The 18,331-nt window shown below is 40.2% G+C and overlaps 1 protein-coding gene across 3 annotated transcripts in view; it reads left to right on the top strand.

The window, feature by feature from the left end:
• Positions 1–18,331, top strand: part of SLC9A9 (solute carrier family 9 member A9) — a 530,083-nt gene that overhangs the window by 352,639 nt on the left and 159,113 nt on the right. For all 3 annotated transcript variants that reach the window (XM_033090158.1, XM_033090162.1, XM_033090169.1), the window contains one exon: positions 13,988–14,141. In XM_033090158.1, coding sequence (XP_032946049.1) covers positions 13,988–14,141 — 154 coding nt within the window. The remainder of the gene's footprint in view (positions 1–13,987; positions 14,142–18,331) is intronic.

Raw genomic sequence — 18,331 nt, 5'->3', positions numbered from 1 at the left:
AAATACTGAATCCAAACCTGCCTTCTAACACGATGCCCCGGTAATTTACATGCACATGAAAGTTTGAGAAGTACATCCCAGCACGTCATCGCAATTCATGGCTTCTGTTCTGAGCTTCTGTCTTCCATCCATTTCTCCCGCTTCATTCTGATTGTTTTAAACCCTCCCAAATGCTAATCTTGCTTCTTGTTCTTCCATTTGCCATCTCAACATAGCAGCATAGCAGTGTTTGGCCAGTTATTGAATTTCTTCCAGTTCCTGGAGCATGCTGACTTTCCCCCTATTCACTCAGCCTCTCCCTCTGCCCAGAACCTTTTCCACACCCACCCACCTTCACTCTTTTATTCATCTATCCTTTAGATCTTTTATTCAGCTATTCCTGTTATTCGTTAGATCTTGGCTTAGACATCACTTCCTGTAGAAAGTCTTGGTGATGCCTCAGTTCTGGGCTGGCCCATCTCATGTGTTTTCATAGGCCCAATCCTACTCCTCTTCTAGGACGCATCACATTCTATTGTGGTTTTTGGTTTGCCTGCCTGTATGCGCTCTAGACTGGGAGCTTTGTGAGGCCAATACTTATCTGTTTGGTTTACTCTGTACCTCAGCACCCAGCACACTATAATTTTAACAAAACAAAATGGTTTTAATTGTCGATCTCCATCCTTACAATTACTGTTGCTTAGCTCCTACCTGTAAAACCAAGCAAGCTTGGTCTGAGAGTCTGAGAGCTGCTGATGGGCCTAATTCCAGAATTGGAAGTTCCCAGAGCTTGTAGAGCAGGATGGTCAGGAAAGCACAACCTTCCACAAACAACTGGTGCGTAAAGAGGCAAATGAACGAACAAACTACAACATTGTCTAAATGTTGTACACTACAGCATTGTCTAAATGTGTCTAAATTTGCACACTTCAACTAAAATGCCACTTAAGCAATAATAATTTTAAGGACAGAATTCAATCAACAAATAAAACCTTTTTTTTTTTTAGATGAAAGAAAATATTTTTCACCTATTCACTGCTGGCCAAAAAGCCCTTCCCTGAGTGTTGATAACAGTAAATATTGTTTGCACTCTTGAAAGGTAGTATTCGGGTCTGAGAACATTTTTCAGGTCTTTGCTTGCTCTGTGTTGGGGAAATGGGTTTCTTTTCCAGTTAAACACCTGAGATTTCATTTAAAACCTTGGGACGTTTACACGAGCCAAGTGATTTGAATCAAGAATCAGGCTAAACCTAACTTCAGCTTAGGTTAGGAAAAATTTTGTTTTTTAGGTTTTTTGTTTTTGTTTTTGTTTTTTTTTAAGTACATGTGAGGGTTATCTGAGATTCTAAGCTCTCTAAGCAACAGGACTCTTTCCTTCTCTCTTCCCTTGTTCGTACTTTCAGAGAGAGACAGGTTAGATGACATTTTCATGCTATCAAACATTCCTTGTCAGGCCTATGTCTTTGCAGGGCCCCACCCAGAATCCGGTGTTCTCTCTCCCTTCTGTGCTGTAAATCCTTCTTGCTGTGGGTATACCTTGTGCAATTGATTAGACCAGTATCTCTTCCTTACCAGTACAAGGCCACTAACCAGATAATGTGGCACACACTCAGAACTTTTTCCTCCATCGGAGGAGAGAAACTTCCACCGAGCCCCAATCCCTCTCACGTGGTACCCACTGTGGCCTAGGGCAGGCGTTAGAGAGCAAAGTGGCCCAATGGAGTACGTCTTCAAATGGGACAGGGTTAACCAGCTTATGCAGGAAATGAGTCATGAAAATGTCTTAACCAGTGTGTCAAGCAATCACAGAAATGTCCTCTTGAATAATGAATAAGTACAGCAGCATTGCTGTGACAAAGAAGATAAGCATAGTCGAGCCATATGAATTGCAGATCCCATTAAGTCCTCAGAGTTTCAAAAACTGAGTAAGTTTATGTGATTATGATAAATTCAGAAGAGCCCAGAAGTAGCTGAGAACTGTGGTCAGCCCCGTAGAGTTGTTTTCTCCTGTAATTAGGACAAAACATGATCATTCTTCACTTAGCTGCGAAATAAATTTACAATAAAAATTACTAATGCTAGCATTTTTGTGCAGCAATTTAGATTCTGCTATTTGGCACACCACGATATTTTCTAACTAGGAAATATTGTTTTGTTGAAGTGTAGTGAGCTCAGGCTTCGAAGCCGCATGAGGGTCTGTGACGAACTCTCTCCAAACAGTTCCATTGGCTAAAAAATTGGGATAATAATGTTTACCTTAAATGGTCAGTGCTGAAAATCAGACTAGAAAATGTATGCACCATGCCTGGCCCTGGGACTGTTCCGAGGAAACACTCAACAAATGACAACAGGGTTTCTATCACTTTCTTTAACCACTACAGATGAGAGAGTCGTTAGTGCTTCACAGAGATGCGATTCCTATGAACTCACAACTGCTCTTGGGAAAACCTCTTATCCGAGACTGAGATTTTCCTTCCAAAGGGGGTTTGGCTGTCAAATTCCTGTGGAAGACACAGCCTGAGGCCATGCTAAGTGCTAGTGCCATACCTGTGGAAGGCAAGACACAGGGCTCCTTGTCCTTTCCTTCACTTAAGGACAATTGTTAATACTCTACCTTTAATTGCAGCAGTGACTTACTTGTGGCACTAATATGTGAATCAAAATGTTGTGACTCCAAGTACCAGCTTTTGTGAGGAGAATACACTGTAGCCTACTCGGGGACCAATAGGCCCATGCAAAATGCCACTATCTACTTAGACATTTATTGAGTGTGAGAAAGTGGCAAGATCTTGTACATCATTCGACCATCCTATATGGTGAGAGACTTTGACCAAAACAAGAGCAAGCCAGCCCTTGACAGACTCTGAGTAATGAAAGGAGACAATCCAGAATGCCTGTCGCCTCTCCCTAGAAGTATACAGGAAAATAAATGATTTTATCATTTAATTCAGGAACTTACTGTGTGCATTTTGGTTTTTCAGGATGTCAAGAGTGTCACAAATATCTGAATGATATTTTGAACCAAAGTAACCTGTCTGTCCACTGAAACAAACAAATGGACTACATTATTTTTTTTTCATATTTTGTCCTGATTTTGCATATTAATTGCTTGTTCTGGCACTATGTAGAAATAACCTTAGAAAACTATTCACATATGTGAACCAATTTCAAAAAATTAGTCTGTCTAGGCCAGGCACAAATCCTAATTCTGCCCTGGGTTGTGTGGCTAGACTTCAAAAGAAGTCATTAAGATTGACTCAAATAAGTTATATATGCAAATGAGCAAGAAGCAGTTACATTTAAAAATGCCTTGTGATAAATTGTCATATGGTCATTAAGTAATTTAGGAATTTATGGCATTAACCCTGATATATTGGGTATGTTCAAATGCTCTTTAGCAACCAAGTCCTTCACAGACAGACCAAACCTCGGTGAATACGGCTGGGACCCAACCCCACAGCCCAGCCTCCCACTGACTCTTTCTGGAAGGCTCTTCCAAAAGCACCAGGGACTTTTAGAGACCCTGGATCTGCATGAATGCAGAAGAAGACACAACGGCAAGTGCCCAGCCTACGAATGACAGCCTTGCGCCCCCTTACAGGATCCCTGGTCCCATCTACCACACTCTTCCCCTAGTGCCTGAAAAATGTCACTGACTTTCCTGGAGCTCCATTAAATTCTACAAATAGACATGAAAGTGCACATGTTAATAAGTATTTCAACACATGACTTTTAGGAGGATAGTGTGCTATCCTTCCTGAACAGATTTCTTCCTTCTAATTGTTTTCTTCCTGGCAGAATGTTCATTTGGGCTGCACAAGAAAATGAGAGTTTAGACTGGAGAGTAAAAGTCCTGTCATTTTAGATTGGCGCGGCCTGGGCTGGGGGTTGGGTGAGGGGTAACATAATGTCAATGATGCTGGGGAAAAGGGAGAGAGAGGGGTGGGAAGGAAGGAGGGAAGGAAAGGAGAGAGAGAGAGAGAGAGAAAGTTGGGGAAGGGGAGCAAAAGGCAAAACATCTATTTCAAAATGTTGCCTCCGTTTGATCTTCTGCCTAGGAAAGGGGAAGAAACTTTTCCTCTTCATATATTTCCTTAAAATTCAAATTTTTAAGATAACCATGATTTTTTATCTCTGTTATGGATTAAGTATTCAGTAGCGGGGATGAAACACAGACTGAATAACCAACTATAATATTTATTATGTAACCTTGACCACTCCATCCCTGCCAGACCCTATTTCATTATCTTTTAATAACTATTCTGTGATTCTATAGGGACATGTGGGGAGAGAGATGTAGGGTAAGTTGATGTAGAGAGACTTAGGATAGGCTGAGCTGCTGGAACACACAGAATCCCAAAATTCAGTGGTGGAACCACAGTAGTAAATGCTCTCAGGCCAGGAGTGATATTAACATGGGGACGGGGAAAAAGAACCCTATTTTCCAAATGATGCTTCAGATATCACCAGGCTCCTTCTATTTTGTAGCACCACAATTCCCTAAGACACGGGGTCTAAAAGTATGGTGCCTGGACTAGGAGTTTCAGCATCATCCCAGGAACTTGTTAGAAATGCAAATTCTCCGGCTCCACCTTGACCCACTCAATCAGACACTCTAGGGATAGAGTCCGGCAGTCCGAGGTTGAATAAGTCCTCCAGGTGATTCTGATGTAGCTCAAGTTTGGGAACCACTGCTATAAGGACACACTGTGATGGTAAAAGGGGAAAGAAAGACTAGGGCAAGGACAGCTGCTTCTTCAAAGTCTTGACCCAGGAACTCCACACATCACTGTCGCTCTCATTTCACTGGTGAGAACCAGCCCTATGGCTATATCTAGCTGTAAGAGATGCTGGGAAGTGTAGCTTATGCAGTTATAGCAGCATACCGTGTGTGAGAATGGGTTCTGTGGACGGATAGCCACCTTTGTCAGAACAGCCTGCTGCAGTAGGAACAGGGTCACCATTTATAACATTGCTCCTCTGGGAAAAGCAATCCACTGTCTAGAGTTTCTCAAGCCCAGAAACTGTTGATATTTTGGACCAGATAATTATTTTTTATTGGGGGCAGTCTTGTACACTGTAGGATATTTAGCAGCACCCCTGGTCTCTACCCACTTCATTAACAGTAGTGCCCCCCCCACCCCCACCTCCAGTTGGGAACACCCATAAATGTCTCCAGACGTTGCCAAATATTCCCTAGGGGACAAAATCACTCATGTGGAGAACCACTGGTCTAAACAGAAAACTTATAACTTGTCCTTTAGAATACAACCTGACCATAAGTTGTGTACTGCTCATAGGATATTTTCTTTTTTCTGATCTCTCTTAGCCTTTCTCTTGAAATCTTCCATTGAAGATCTCAGTTAGTAGCAAGAATAATTCCATAGTTAACTGCCACATCTACCTTACCTACATAAAAATAAACTTCCAAAGCTACAGGCATCTGTGCATGTTGACTTAGACGTGTGACAGAGCTAATCTTATTTACAATTACCTTTCCTGACTGCCCAAGGCATCCAAAAACAAACTTCATATTATGCAAAAATATACTGAAGTTATGTTGCATTCTTTCTCAGTGGACTTAAGTTTAAATGATTCAAGTTCAGGGAGAGAGATGAAGGAAAGAAAGTTCTGCTTGCCTAACACAGACTTAGTTTCCAGAAAAACTCAATTTATTTTTGAATGCAGAAGGCTTTTCCACTGAAACAATGTGTTGGCTTCACTTCTATGTGACAAAATGGTGTTGAACTGAAAATGGAGCTGTGTGGCAAGGCTGTACTATCCTGGAAAATGTATTTTGAACCAAACTGACATTCTAGCTGAAAGTAGTTATCCTTTGCAAGGTCATGGAACTTCAGCAAGGGTAAAAGCAATGCATAATTGAATTGTAGACCTAAATTAAGGTTTGAGTTATCAGATTAATGATAACGATGTGTTAAATCTTTGAAATCAAACCCCTTACAGTACTTGAAATGAAAGGGAAAAAGGGATTGCAATGGATTATATCCCAAATGTCTGAGGGACATTTCTGTTAAAAAATGGATTGGTTTCTCAGGGACATTTCTGCATTCCTGTCCATCTGCTGCTCATTTTCATTTGGGTTCCAGCTGTGTTTCAGATGCAAAATATGACCTTTCCCTCATCTATTCATCCAATGCTTGAGGAAAGCTTACTCCAGGGGAGGCAGCAAGTCTTCTCTTACCGAGTTCTTGTGAAGGGACACAGATCTTAAGATTAAAAAATAAACATGAAAATTTCAGATGATGATAAGTGCAACAAAAGACATACAAAAAAAGACCTAGGTTAAAGTGAGGGCGCTTAGAAAGTCAGGGCAGCCATTCTGAGGACTGAGACGATGAGAACAGCCGGGGGCAGCCCGGAAGGAAAGCTGGAGGTGGGAGGAGAGGCATGTACGAAGGCCTCGATGCAGGAACAAACTTGGCTTAAAATACAGTTTATCTTCCTACACCTGAAGCATTAAACTTTCCAGCCATCTTCCCACTCTCTCCAGTGTAAAGACTAACGTCTCCCCTGAAGTTCAGACTCTTCGATCCAACCGCCCACTCAGCCTCTCCACCTGCATTTGAAACTAATAGGCACCTTGGAGCTCACATGGCCAGAACATAACCCTTGATCTCCCCCATACACCCAAACACACTCTTCCCACAGTTTCCCCAATTCTTCTGGTTATCCAGGTCATAAATTCTTGGAGTTCTCTCTTCTTCTCATACCCCTCTTCCACTATCAGCACATATTCTTGCCTTTTGACGTGATGCCAGCATCCATCATGCCACCACCTTGTCTGATCTACTTTCACTTCTTGCCAGGACCAATCCAGCAGCCTTTCTCGCTGACCTTCTACCTCCAGCCTGGAAATCTATTGTACGTAACAGAGCCAGAGTCATCCTTTTAAGCATGAGACAGATCATATCACTACCCTGCCAAAAAATTTCCTAAAGTTTTCATCTCAAAATAAATTTCAAAAGCCTTGCTACTCAAGAACCTAACAGGATCTGGTTGTTACCTCCTTGGTATTATCTCCTTCCACTTCCCTCCCCCTCCACCCACATTCATTCCATTCCAGCCACATCAGCCCCTTTGCTGCTACTCCAACAGCCAGGCACATCCTTGCCTCAGGGCCTTTGCACCTACTGCTCCAGAAGCCTGGAATGTTGTTCTTGTAGGTATGCACATGGCCTCTCCCTCATTCCATTAGAGTCACTGTTCAGATGTCACCTAACCAGAGTGGCTTTTCTAACCACCTAAACACCGCCCCACACCTTTCACATAAATACATTCTCTAGCTTCTTACCCTACATGATTAGTACCCCACCATATATATATATATATATATATATATATGGAGAGAGAGAGTCTGAGTTAGAGTTAGAGTTATATTTTTATCTATTTCAAACTAATCTGGAAGCTCCTTTAAGGCAGAGACTATCTCTTGATTACTGCTAACCCCTGGAGCCTGAAGGACTGAATGAATGAATATTTGACTATCACCACCTCATATCTAGAGGATCTGAAACCACTGTAGTCGTTCAATTTAAAAGCATTTACTGAGTTTCATGTTTTGGGTATGAAGACAGATATAAGAGCTGTGTAAAAGAAGGTGTAATTCCAACATTTTAAAAGATTCAAAATTCAGTGTAAAGAACAGATTACATTAAACTACTCATTTATCTCAGACTATCATTTGGTAACATGTTAAATGACATAAACAATATTAAATGGCATGAGTAATATGTTTTATAGGATTTCTAAGAAAGAGGGAACACGTGGACTGGAGTATTCCAGGGAAAGTTCATGGGGGTGGAACAGAGGCAGAAAGAAGTGAAACAATGGGTTAACAGTGGATCATGACACAAAGGGAAGGATAACAATTGTTATAGGAAGAGAGAAGACCACCTTGTTTGTATGAAAAATTCTCAGTAAAGAACAGGCAAGTGGGAAAAGTTGGGTGATATTCTGAAGGGTTTCTATGGGCTGTGGGAAGCCACTCATGGTTGGTGAACCTCAGAAAGCTAGCTTTTGAGGAAACTGTTCAAAGAGGCATGGATAGTCTGCAAGGAGCTGAGGATGAAGGCTGTGACGCCAAGAGACCAGAGTGTCTGTCAGGGGCGCAGTCAGGTATGAGGTGATGGGCCTTGGACCACGCTGGTAGAGAGGCAAGTGAGAGGAGCCTGAGCTGTCATGTGACTCTCCCTGCTGAAGCTGCATCTGTAGAGTTAGGACACTGGCGTCAATAACTACATATATTTTTAAGTTCCATAGCCAATTTTGACGTGAACTTCTAGTTGAAAACCACAAGTCTAGTCTTAAAACCTCTGTTTCGAGATGAGACAACACAGATCCAGATAAGGCAACCTGCTTATCATCATGCACCCTGTCAGGGGCAAGACTAAGAGCACATCCCATGTCTCTTGACTCTCAATATAAGGCTTTCAGGGTCTCAATAAACAAGGAAAGGGCCAAAGCTAAACTTGAAGAAACAATTACTCAACCATTCTATTGAACTAGTGAGTATCAATTACTTTTCCATATGTAATCTGGAATCACAAAAAATCAGAACATCCATCCACTCACTGATTTGTTCAACAAATATTTACTGAGCACCTATTATGTGTTTGGCATTGTTCTAGGTGTAGCTAAACAAAGAGCCAGCCAGTTACAACGTAATGTCATAAATTCCCTGATCAGGCTAGCACAGGTTGTACTAGGGATGTAAGTTAGCCGAAACCAGCCCAGACCTCAGAGGTGGCATCCTAGGGAAGTCAGTGGCTCAGCTGAGCTCTAAATATCAGTTGAAATTAGGTGAAGTTTGGGTGAGGGTTATAGGAGAAAGAACTAGAGAGAATTTGAATGGGAGAAAATGATTCAGGGATAGAAAGCCATGTTTGCAAAGACCTCTTTAACCCCACCAATGATTTCAGGGCCTTAAACATTACACATCTGTTGTCAGCAGTCATGATTTGGGCCCTCATGAAGTTCAGCAATCTTAGCTTTTTCTTCATCAGACTATACACACAAAGAATACACTACACCTCTAATCCACCTTATCACAGTTTACCTGTGCAGAGAGTCATTTTTGTAGGACAATGAGTCCTAGTATAGAGGAGCCCAAATTTCCTCATCATTACACGCCACCCACCATGTCTTGTGTAATGGACAGTACATAGTGCGTGCTCAACAAATGTTTAGTTTCTGACTATTGCTCTGTGCCTTCAATAAAAATCATTTATATTTCTTTGATTTCAATGTAACTGTATCTAGCCTTTACTCATTCAGGAAACATTTGCAAATGTATAACAGATTAAATTTCACTTTTACTCTTTAAAGATAAACAGGAAGCTGCACATTTTCTGAGGCAGGGGTTCTTGCTAGAAAGCTTTCCTCAGTTCAGTAATCTTCTATTGTTATGAATAGTACATCAACATAATTAACATAAGGATCCCTTAGAGGCCAATTTTAAATGAAACCACAATTAAAGGCAGATAATTCTTTTATTCCCCCAACATGATGCTAATTTTCCAGCTAAGTATATGAAATATGTCAAATCTCTGCAAAGTAAACCCTTCTAAAATAAAATTGTATGGTCTATCAAGTCTCAAAAATATGGAATTATTTCCATTAGTTGGCCAAAACAAAGAGAAAAAGAAAGGTAAATCCAAATAGCCAAAATGTCCATAAAATGAAATAAAACACAAGTTTGACAATGAGTTTTGGATTTCCTGAGTTTCTAAGCAAAATGCTGTGTGTTCTTTGGAAATAGTGATTAGGTGAAAGAGACTCCAAAGTCAACATAAATTTTTCACTTCTAGTATTTCGCTGATTGCCTAACTAACTGATTTCAATCCTAAAGCCCTTTGTTTCCCACATCCATGGGCACAGAACCTCCACATAGCAGGTAATCAGTACACACTGATACAGACTGAATCGTGGCCGCCCAAATGCGTATGTTGAAGCCCTAAACCCCTATATGATGGCATTTGGAGACGGGACCTTTGGGAGGTAATTGGGTTAGGATGAGGTTAGGAGAGTGGGGCCCCTGTGCTAGGGTTGGTGCCATTATAAGAACAGACACCACAGAGCTTGCGCTCACCCAGTGAGAACAGCGCCTTCTGCAAGCCAGAGAGAGGGCTCTCACCAGAACCTGACATACGCACCCTGATCTTGGTCATCTTAGCCGCCGAAACTGTGAGAAGTAAATCTCTTGTTGAAGCTCACAGTCTGTGGTATTTTGTTATGTCTGACTAACATACACATGTTGAATGAAGTAATGAATGGCCATTGATTTAACAGTTGTCTAGGCTCCACATGTGTGGTAAATAACTGTGGAATCACAGATGATGAGTGGGACATAGGCAATAATTCTTATCTGGAGTTCTAAGTTAGCTTTACTTCGTCCACTTAGCAACCTCACCTCAGTGTCATGCTTCCCGTGCTGCCCGGCCATCTCACATTGTGGCATGTGCCCTATGTGCCACATGTGACCAGGGCTACAGACAGATGACCCCTTCTCCCAAAACACCCCATGGTTTTTTAGGCGCTCATCAGATAGAGAAGGCATCCTCTTGTCAACATCTTAGAGTCTGGCCCTAATTAGCAATATGTCTCAACTTGCCACAAGTACAAGTCAGTGGCTGCACTTTTTCCCCCCAGAGATCTCTACATTACATCCTATAAATAGAGAGCTTTATACATAGGATATATATTTTTTAGAAGCCAGAACAACAGAAATCTTTTGAGTATATTTTAAAACCAAGAACTGCTCATGTCGAGATAATTTAGATTTAAGAGCAGTTAGGCTAGTTTAACATAATAGCAATACATTATTGAACATATTGAGGAAGATAAGTGATTGTGTTCTTCCTTGTCTTTGATATCTAACAGGAAAGAGTTTACAATAAGCCTGGTATAGCAAGTTAACTCTTATTCCAGTCTCTGTTCTTTTTCTTCTTGCAAAAAGACCAAGTAAACAAATACACATACACACACACACACACACACACACACACACACACACACTCAAAAAAATAAAAACAAATACTTAGAGTCTCATCACTTAATACTTTAAATACTCACTACTTAATTGGGGGTAATACTCCTTTATGGCCATTCTAACAATGTGAGCTTGAGGAAAAGAGAAAAATAAAAAGAGTGCCGTCTATCTCCAGTCTGGAACTGTGATTAAACACTGCTAGGAGCTTTACTTGGCCTGTAAATTCCCTCCTCAGATACAGAAGTCGGTTGCAAGACTGTTTCCTTGAGTTTTCATTCCCTAATGACACCATTTGTATTTCCTGGAGGGAACTTTATTAAACTATCCCCCCGTATGAAAGGTTATTAACATCCCCCTCTGGTCCTCAGCTGGGTCTGAGTGCATGAACATCTCTTGTGGGGACTTTCCTTGTTGAGTGCAGTCATCTCAAGTGTTCAGAATTTCTGATGTATAAGAACTTTCTTTTATTAATATCTACTTCAAATGTTATCTTTTTTATCTTCAGGCCATTGCCTTGTCTACATGGAGTCTTAGAATAATTTCCTTCTTCTATTACATTTTGTTCCTTAAAGGTACTTTATAATCAGAATGCATGTTCCTTTCTTGCTGAGGCTTTTCTGTGTCAGGCAAAATATATTAAATCTCTCTAGTCTAACCCTTTGGATCTTCTTTTATGCCACTTGTCTCTTGTATATTCTCAGCATGGATATAAGAAAGGAGCATTATATTCTAAGTTGGGAACCCAGGGATAAAACCCAGGCTAGTTAGAGTTTTCCTCATCCTACCCTGTATTCAATTTCTAAAATTCTTTTAATGTATGAATAAATATTTGGAAATTTAGAAATCTAGTAAATATAAAAATGTTATATTTTTACATGATACTAAAATTTTATGTATGTGATTTATACTCTCTATAAAAATAACCAAATTACTGTCTCTTTGACTTATACTTCCTATCATTATAAATGTGTATTTGTCCTGTTACCTAATATAATAGGGCCTGTAAATGTCTCACAAGTCTTGTGTTACCCAAGAGAACTACCTTCCATTTTAACTTTTACTTTACTGCCTATGCTTTTATTTACTCTTCTAAGTCTACATCTCTGTGATTATTAATGCCATCACACTTGGATTTGAAACTTTGGCATTTAATCTTTAATGCCTCTCCTTCCAAATATATTTAATGTGGATTCATAAAAGTTCAATTAGCATATTGTTATTAATGAAGAAAAAATAAAACAGGAAAAAATCAGGTTTTAATAGGTTAGTTTAAATTATAGACTTTGTAAAAGTGTTTACTCAGGCTGGAGTAATTCTTCAAAGTTACTTATTTATTATGTTTCAGTGCTCCACACATTTGATTTTTTAAAAGCAAATGTGCCCAGAAAGACTGTTTTTTTAGATATAGACAATATTATTTATTCTAAAATTTTATGGAAAGGCAAAATACTTAGAATAGTTCAAATAATTTTTAAATGAACTATAAGAATCACTCAACTCAATATTAAGACCTACTATATATCTACAGTAACCAAGGCAACGTGCCATTAGAAGGACAGACACATAGATCAATGGAGTAGGACAGAGGAGTCAGAAATAGAGCCATACAAATACACCCAACTGATTTTTGACAAAGACAAAAAAGCAATTCTGTGGAGCAATTGAACATCCATAGGTGAAAAAAGTAAACCTCAACCTAAATCTCATACCTTCTAGAAAAATAAGTTAATTCAAAATGATCATGGTTTTAAATGTAAAGCTATACAACTTTTAGGAAAAAATAAATAAATATAAGGGAAAAACTTTGGGACCTAGATCTAAGCAAAGAGTTCTTAGACTTTATTTCAAACACATGATGCATAAAAGGAAAAAGCAACAGATTAAACTTCATCAACAAAAAAGCTACAAAATAGGAAGAAGTATTTACAAAGTATACATCCAGCAAAGGACTATTATCTAGAAAATTTAAAGAACTCAAAACCCAACAATCAAAAATCCAACAATCCAATTAGAAAATAATATTAAGACATAAAGAGACATTTCACCCAAGAGGGAATAAAGATAACAAATAAGCACATTAAAAAATGTTTAACACTATTAGTCATTAGGAAAATGCAAATTAAAAGCACAATAAGCTTTTCCCACACACCTATTAGAATGGCTAAAATAAACTAATAGTGACAACAATAAATGCTGGTGATGATGCAGAGAAACTGGATGCCATATATTGCTGGAGGGACTGTAAAATGATATGATACAGCCACTCTGGAAAATAGTTCGGTAATTTCTTTTTAAAATATACAAATACCACATGCCTCAGCAATTGCAGTCCTGGGAATCTATCTCAGAGAAATGAAAACTTAACGTTCACACACACAGCAGCCTTATCTGTGATCGCCCCAAACTGGGAATGGCCCAGATGTCCTTCAAGAGATGGATGGTTCAACAAACTGCAACATCCGTACCATGGAGTATCACTCAGTAATAAAAAGGAATGAACTATTGATACATTTGGCAACTTGAAAGAATATTCTGAGAATTATGCTGGGTGAAAAAAGACAATTCAAAGAGGCTACATACTTCATGATTCCATCTATATAACATTCTTGAAATGGTAAAGTTATGGAAATAGAAAATTGGTTACTGGTTGCCAGAAGTTAAGGAGGAAGTGTGTAGGAGGGAAGTAGATGTAGTTGTAGAAGGGCTGCATATAGGATCTTTGCGGTGATGAGAATGTCCTCTGTCTAGACTGCATCAATGTCAAAACCCTGGTTGTGATATCGTGCTAGAGTTTGCAAGATGTTATCACTGCGGGGAGAGGGCACACACTAAGTCTCTATTATGTGTGACAACTGCCTGCAAAGCTACAATTATCTCAAAATAAAAAGTTTAATTTAAAAAAGCAATTGTGTTTGTTAGCAAATTATAAAGCTAAATTCAATTAAATGAGGACAAGATTAGTGCAGATGTTGATTTTCTCCTTTCGGTTTTCCCTGTAAGGTCTGCGAGGAGCGATAGCATTTGCCCTCGCTATCCGGGACACAGAGTCTCAACCCAAGCAGATGATGTTCACCACCACGCTGCTGCTCGTGTTCTTCACAGTCTGGGTGTTTGGAGGGGGGACGACCCCCATGCTGACTTGGCTTCAGATCAGGTAAGTGGCACTATTTACCCAAGAAAATCAGGATCAGACCTGGCTGCGCTGTTCCTTTTCTGGTGTTGCTGACTTGGTCAGGAGTAGATGGCAGGTCTGTGCATTAACTTGTCCTGGGGGAATTTTGACCTTCATTCACAAGGTGAAACAATATGACATGTCACCAACTAAAATGACCTTTCCAAGACTCCGAGAAACCTCAGGGTGGTGTCTGTTTACAGTCCGTCCCTAGAGAGTAATTAATTTCTCTATGAATTCTTTCAATCAACACTATTTATTGAGTACATTGTGATGTGTTAGGGAGTTTACAAAAATGAGTAAGACACAGGTCTTATCCTCAAGATACTCACAATCCAATAGGATTTATACAGAAAAAGCTGTCATGCCAAGGAAAAAGTGAATTTGTTTTGTTTTTAATTCCTCACAGCATTTAGGATAGAACTAGGGGCACAGGAAATGCTTGAACATACTTGATTAGTGAGCCATGTGTTTCGCCTGAGGGATGTTATAGACACAAGTTAGACAATTTCTCAGACAAAAAAGGAGCCACGTCTTCAGACAGGGACCCTCCAGTTAGTAATGCCTGGAAGGTGATTTCTGTAAACATGAAAGATGCAGGTACTGCACAATTTGACAAAAATGGGTAGCTGGTGCCAATTCTGAAAGTGAGTAAATCTATTTTTAAATGTTGCTATCTTTAGTTAAGTGTTTCTTTGACCTGGATCCTCATTTTCATATTCCAGAATGTAATAGTATTTTAGGCATATCACATTTTATTACTCAAAGCCATACATCTTGCTCAATCACACCATCCCTACCTGGTCCCCGCCCACTCTCTGTAAAGCAAATTCTTCCCATATCTGCCAGGAAAAGATCCATCTGACTGCAAAACTTCCAAGAAGACTCTTACAGGCAAGGACTCTGTTATTCCAGCACCAATATAGTGCCTAGCACACAGTAGGACTGAACAAATAACTGCTACACAAAATAATTAAATGAATATAATCACAAATGTAAATTGCTTTTGTTAAGCATTTGCTGATCATTTTCTATCCACTTGATAAAGAGGAAGCAGAAGCAGGAAGTTTAGTGTAAGAAGTTTAGTATAGGAAACCTTATGCCTAAGCTGGACCAAATGGCTACGCATTAAGCCAAATTCAAAGAAAAAAGGACCTCTTGAGGTCCTGTGAATATTGACTAAATGCATAAAAGGGCTTCGACCAAAGGTGAGTGGAGAGTGGTATGAAATGTTTGTTGAATTGCTTCCAGGCACATAAATGTGACCTGCAATTTCTTTCACAGTGGTGGCTACCCATAGGCTTCTAGGGCTGAGCACGCATATTGCATTAAACTCTACAGCACTGAATCCCTGGGAACTGTTAGTGAGATAGCGATTTTTTCAGGTTTCTGGAAAATAAAATGCAGTAGGTAGATTCATGCATGGAAAAATTAGGGCTTGGAAAACAAAAGTTAGAGGATACCAATTCCCACAAGATAAAAGTATTAAATACCCTGTCAGGTAAATTAGAATGTTCAGAAAGTAAAAGTGATATCAACATTTCCTTAAGAAATGCAAATATGACTTATTTTCTCCTGTTGTCTTTCTTTAGCTGAAGAGGTTGTCCCCAAATCAGTGATGTGTTTTACCCTTAAGTGTTTACCTTACTCCCCTATAGTGGTTTCCACAGGTGTCCATTGACTTCCAATAGGTATCCGAACTCATGCAGTCTCTTAACATCCAGGTCCGCTGGGAGCGGCAATGATCGTGAGGGGCTGTAGGCAGGTTAGAAGAATTATGCACATCACAGGGCAGGGCCTCATAGCGAAAGATGGTGATGCCGACCACAGCATCCCCAGGTGAGGGGCCTGGAGATCCACTGAGCCAGTGTTCTCATGGCCTGCTGGGAGCACCTCATGGGTTGCCAGGTTGTGGAACTGCCTGAGTGGGATGTTATCACTGCAGGCCCCCAATGGCCCAGCTGATTCCACGGCAGATTCAGGCACCTGCCAGAAGGGGAGAGGGAGAAAGGCAGGGCCCGTGTATAGGGACAGGAGCAGACGGGACTGCAGTCTAACAGGCAACTGGGAATCTCGGCTGGCAACAAGGGTTCATCTGAAATCAGGGCAGAGAGCCAGTCCCGAGGAATTCAGAGGAAGAAAACTGAAGTGCATAGAGACATGACTACCCAGGAAGTCACCCCAGGTAGACAGGATGCAGGCAGGAAACCCGAGTTGAAACCAAAGGCTCTCAAACTTGAGTGAGCACCAGAGCCAGCTGGAGACTGCTCGTGTTTCTGATCTAGGAGGTCTGGGTCAGGGCCTAAGAACGTGCATTTCTACCACCTTCCGGGCAATGCTGATGACCCTAGTTCCAGGACCACACTTGGAGAACTGCAGCTTTAGATTTCCTAATCCCAAGCAGAGTTGGGCTAATATTAAATACTGCCAGGTTTGACTGGGGCTGCCCAGGGCCAGACTCACCTGAGCCTTCGGTGGAAACTCCTTAGCACGTGTACTGGAGGAAGGCAGGGGCTGACTCGAGGAGGAAAAGTCACTGTGTGTGATTAATGGGAGCGGAAGAGAACACAATACAGTGGACGTGAAAGAACAGGACCCCAAGTCAGTGTGTGCACACACGAACACGTAGTGTGACATAAATTTGGGTCAGTCACGTGACAGTGATACCATCATATGCTCCACTCCTCTCTCGTGGCTTGTAACGTATCAGAGCAATCCTCGTTACCAGCTGTTCAGTGACAGTTGTCTATCTTTTAGATTATGTTTAGCAAGGCTTTCCTTGTTTACAGAGCAATATCTCATTTACCAACTTTCATACCAGACTCTTTCCATAAAATACCAGAATGTAAATAAATTGGAGCTTTAATAAAATAACACAAATGAAGAAGCCCAAGGGGCAGGAATGCAAATGTGATATTGAATGAACTCAAACGTGCTCACTTGGTATATGATTTATTTACACTTTACATAGCCTTTCCTGCTTGACTTTCTCAAGTCTACATTTTTTTCTCTTAAATTATTAGGTATGTAAACTTGAGTTGCTTACCAAAAACTTGAGTTGTTTTTAGCCTTATAAAATTTACCATTCAGCCACAAACTACCACAGTAGGATGCAGATAAAGTGTTTTATGTAAGTAAAATATGATAGCATTAATACAAATTGCACTTTGATAGAAATGACTGTAAAACTGCAATGATCCTGTGCTTAGAGAATCTCAGAATGATCTTTATATATGCAGCAAATTCTCCATGAAATAAGTCTTGTCTAAAGCACATTCCAACTTCTTATCCTAAAGCTGTTAATTTTCTTTTAAAAATAATAAAATATTTTAATATTTTAACCATTTGAAATAAATACAGTACTTTGTTTCTCAAAATTTAGAGAAGAACAACAAAAAAGATTCCTCAAGTATTATCTTGGAGTTACTCATGTAAAAGAAAGTAGGATGGTTTCTTGATTAGGATTCTGGGTATCTTCCTTTCCGTGGAATACGTCAACACTGGTGAGACCTCCAGTCTTTTGGGACTGGCTCTGCCGTTAGCCAGGAAACAACAGATCAAACGTCAAGCTTTGCCCTACAGAGGCCAAAGCTTTAAACAGAATTACTGTGTTTCCCTGAAAATAAGACCTAACCGACAATCAGCTCTAATGTGTCTTTTGGAGAAAAAATTAATATAAGACCCAGTCTTATTTTACTATAATATAAGACCGGGTCTTATATCATATCATACCATACCATACCATATCATATCATATCATACTGGGTCTTATATTAATTTTTACTCCAAAAGACGCATTAGAGCTGATTGTCCAGCTAGGTCTTATTTTCTGGAAAACATGGTATCCACCAAATGATCACACATGCGTACAAATAAACCTCAGAGACCAAAAGGACAGAGCTCTGTGGCAGAGGTAATTAATTTAAGATGGTATTCCATCCTTGGTTTAGGGTAGGGCACCACACGGAGCTAACAAAACCCATGGGAATGGAGCCCACACCACATTGCAAACCTTCCCTGGGTTCCCTCAGATAGGAAAACTGGACCCTTCTCTTGAGAATGTGGGAAAGCCTTGTACACCAGAGCAATACAGAACTTGCATTCCAGATGGCATTAGAAAGTGCCCTCAGCAAGACGACTTCTATAGCTTCCAGATTTTGGCTTCTAACATC

Source organism: Rhinolophus ferrumequinum, chromosome 2, assembly GCF_004115265.2.
Source record: "Rhinolophus ferrumequinum isolate MPI-CBG mRhiFer1 chromosome 2, mRhiFer1_v1.p, whole genome shotgun sequence".
Taxonomy (NCBI): Eukaryota; Metazoa; Chordata; class Mammalia; order Chiroptera; family Rhinolophidae; genus Rhinolophus; species Rhinolophus ferrumequinum.
This window is presented reverse-complemented; position numbering and strand designations above follow the sequence as displayed.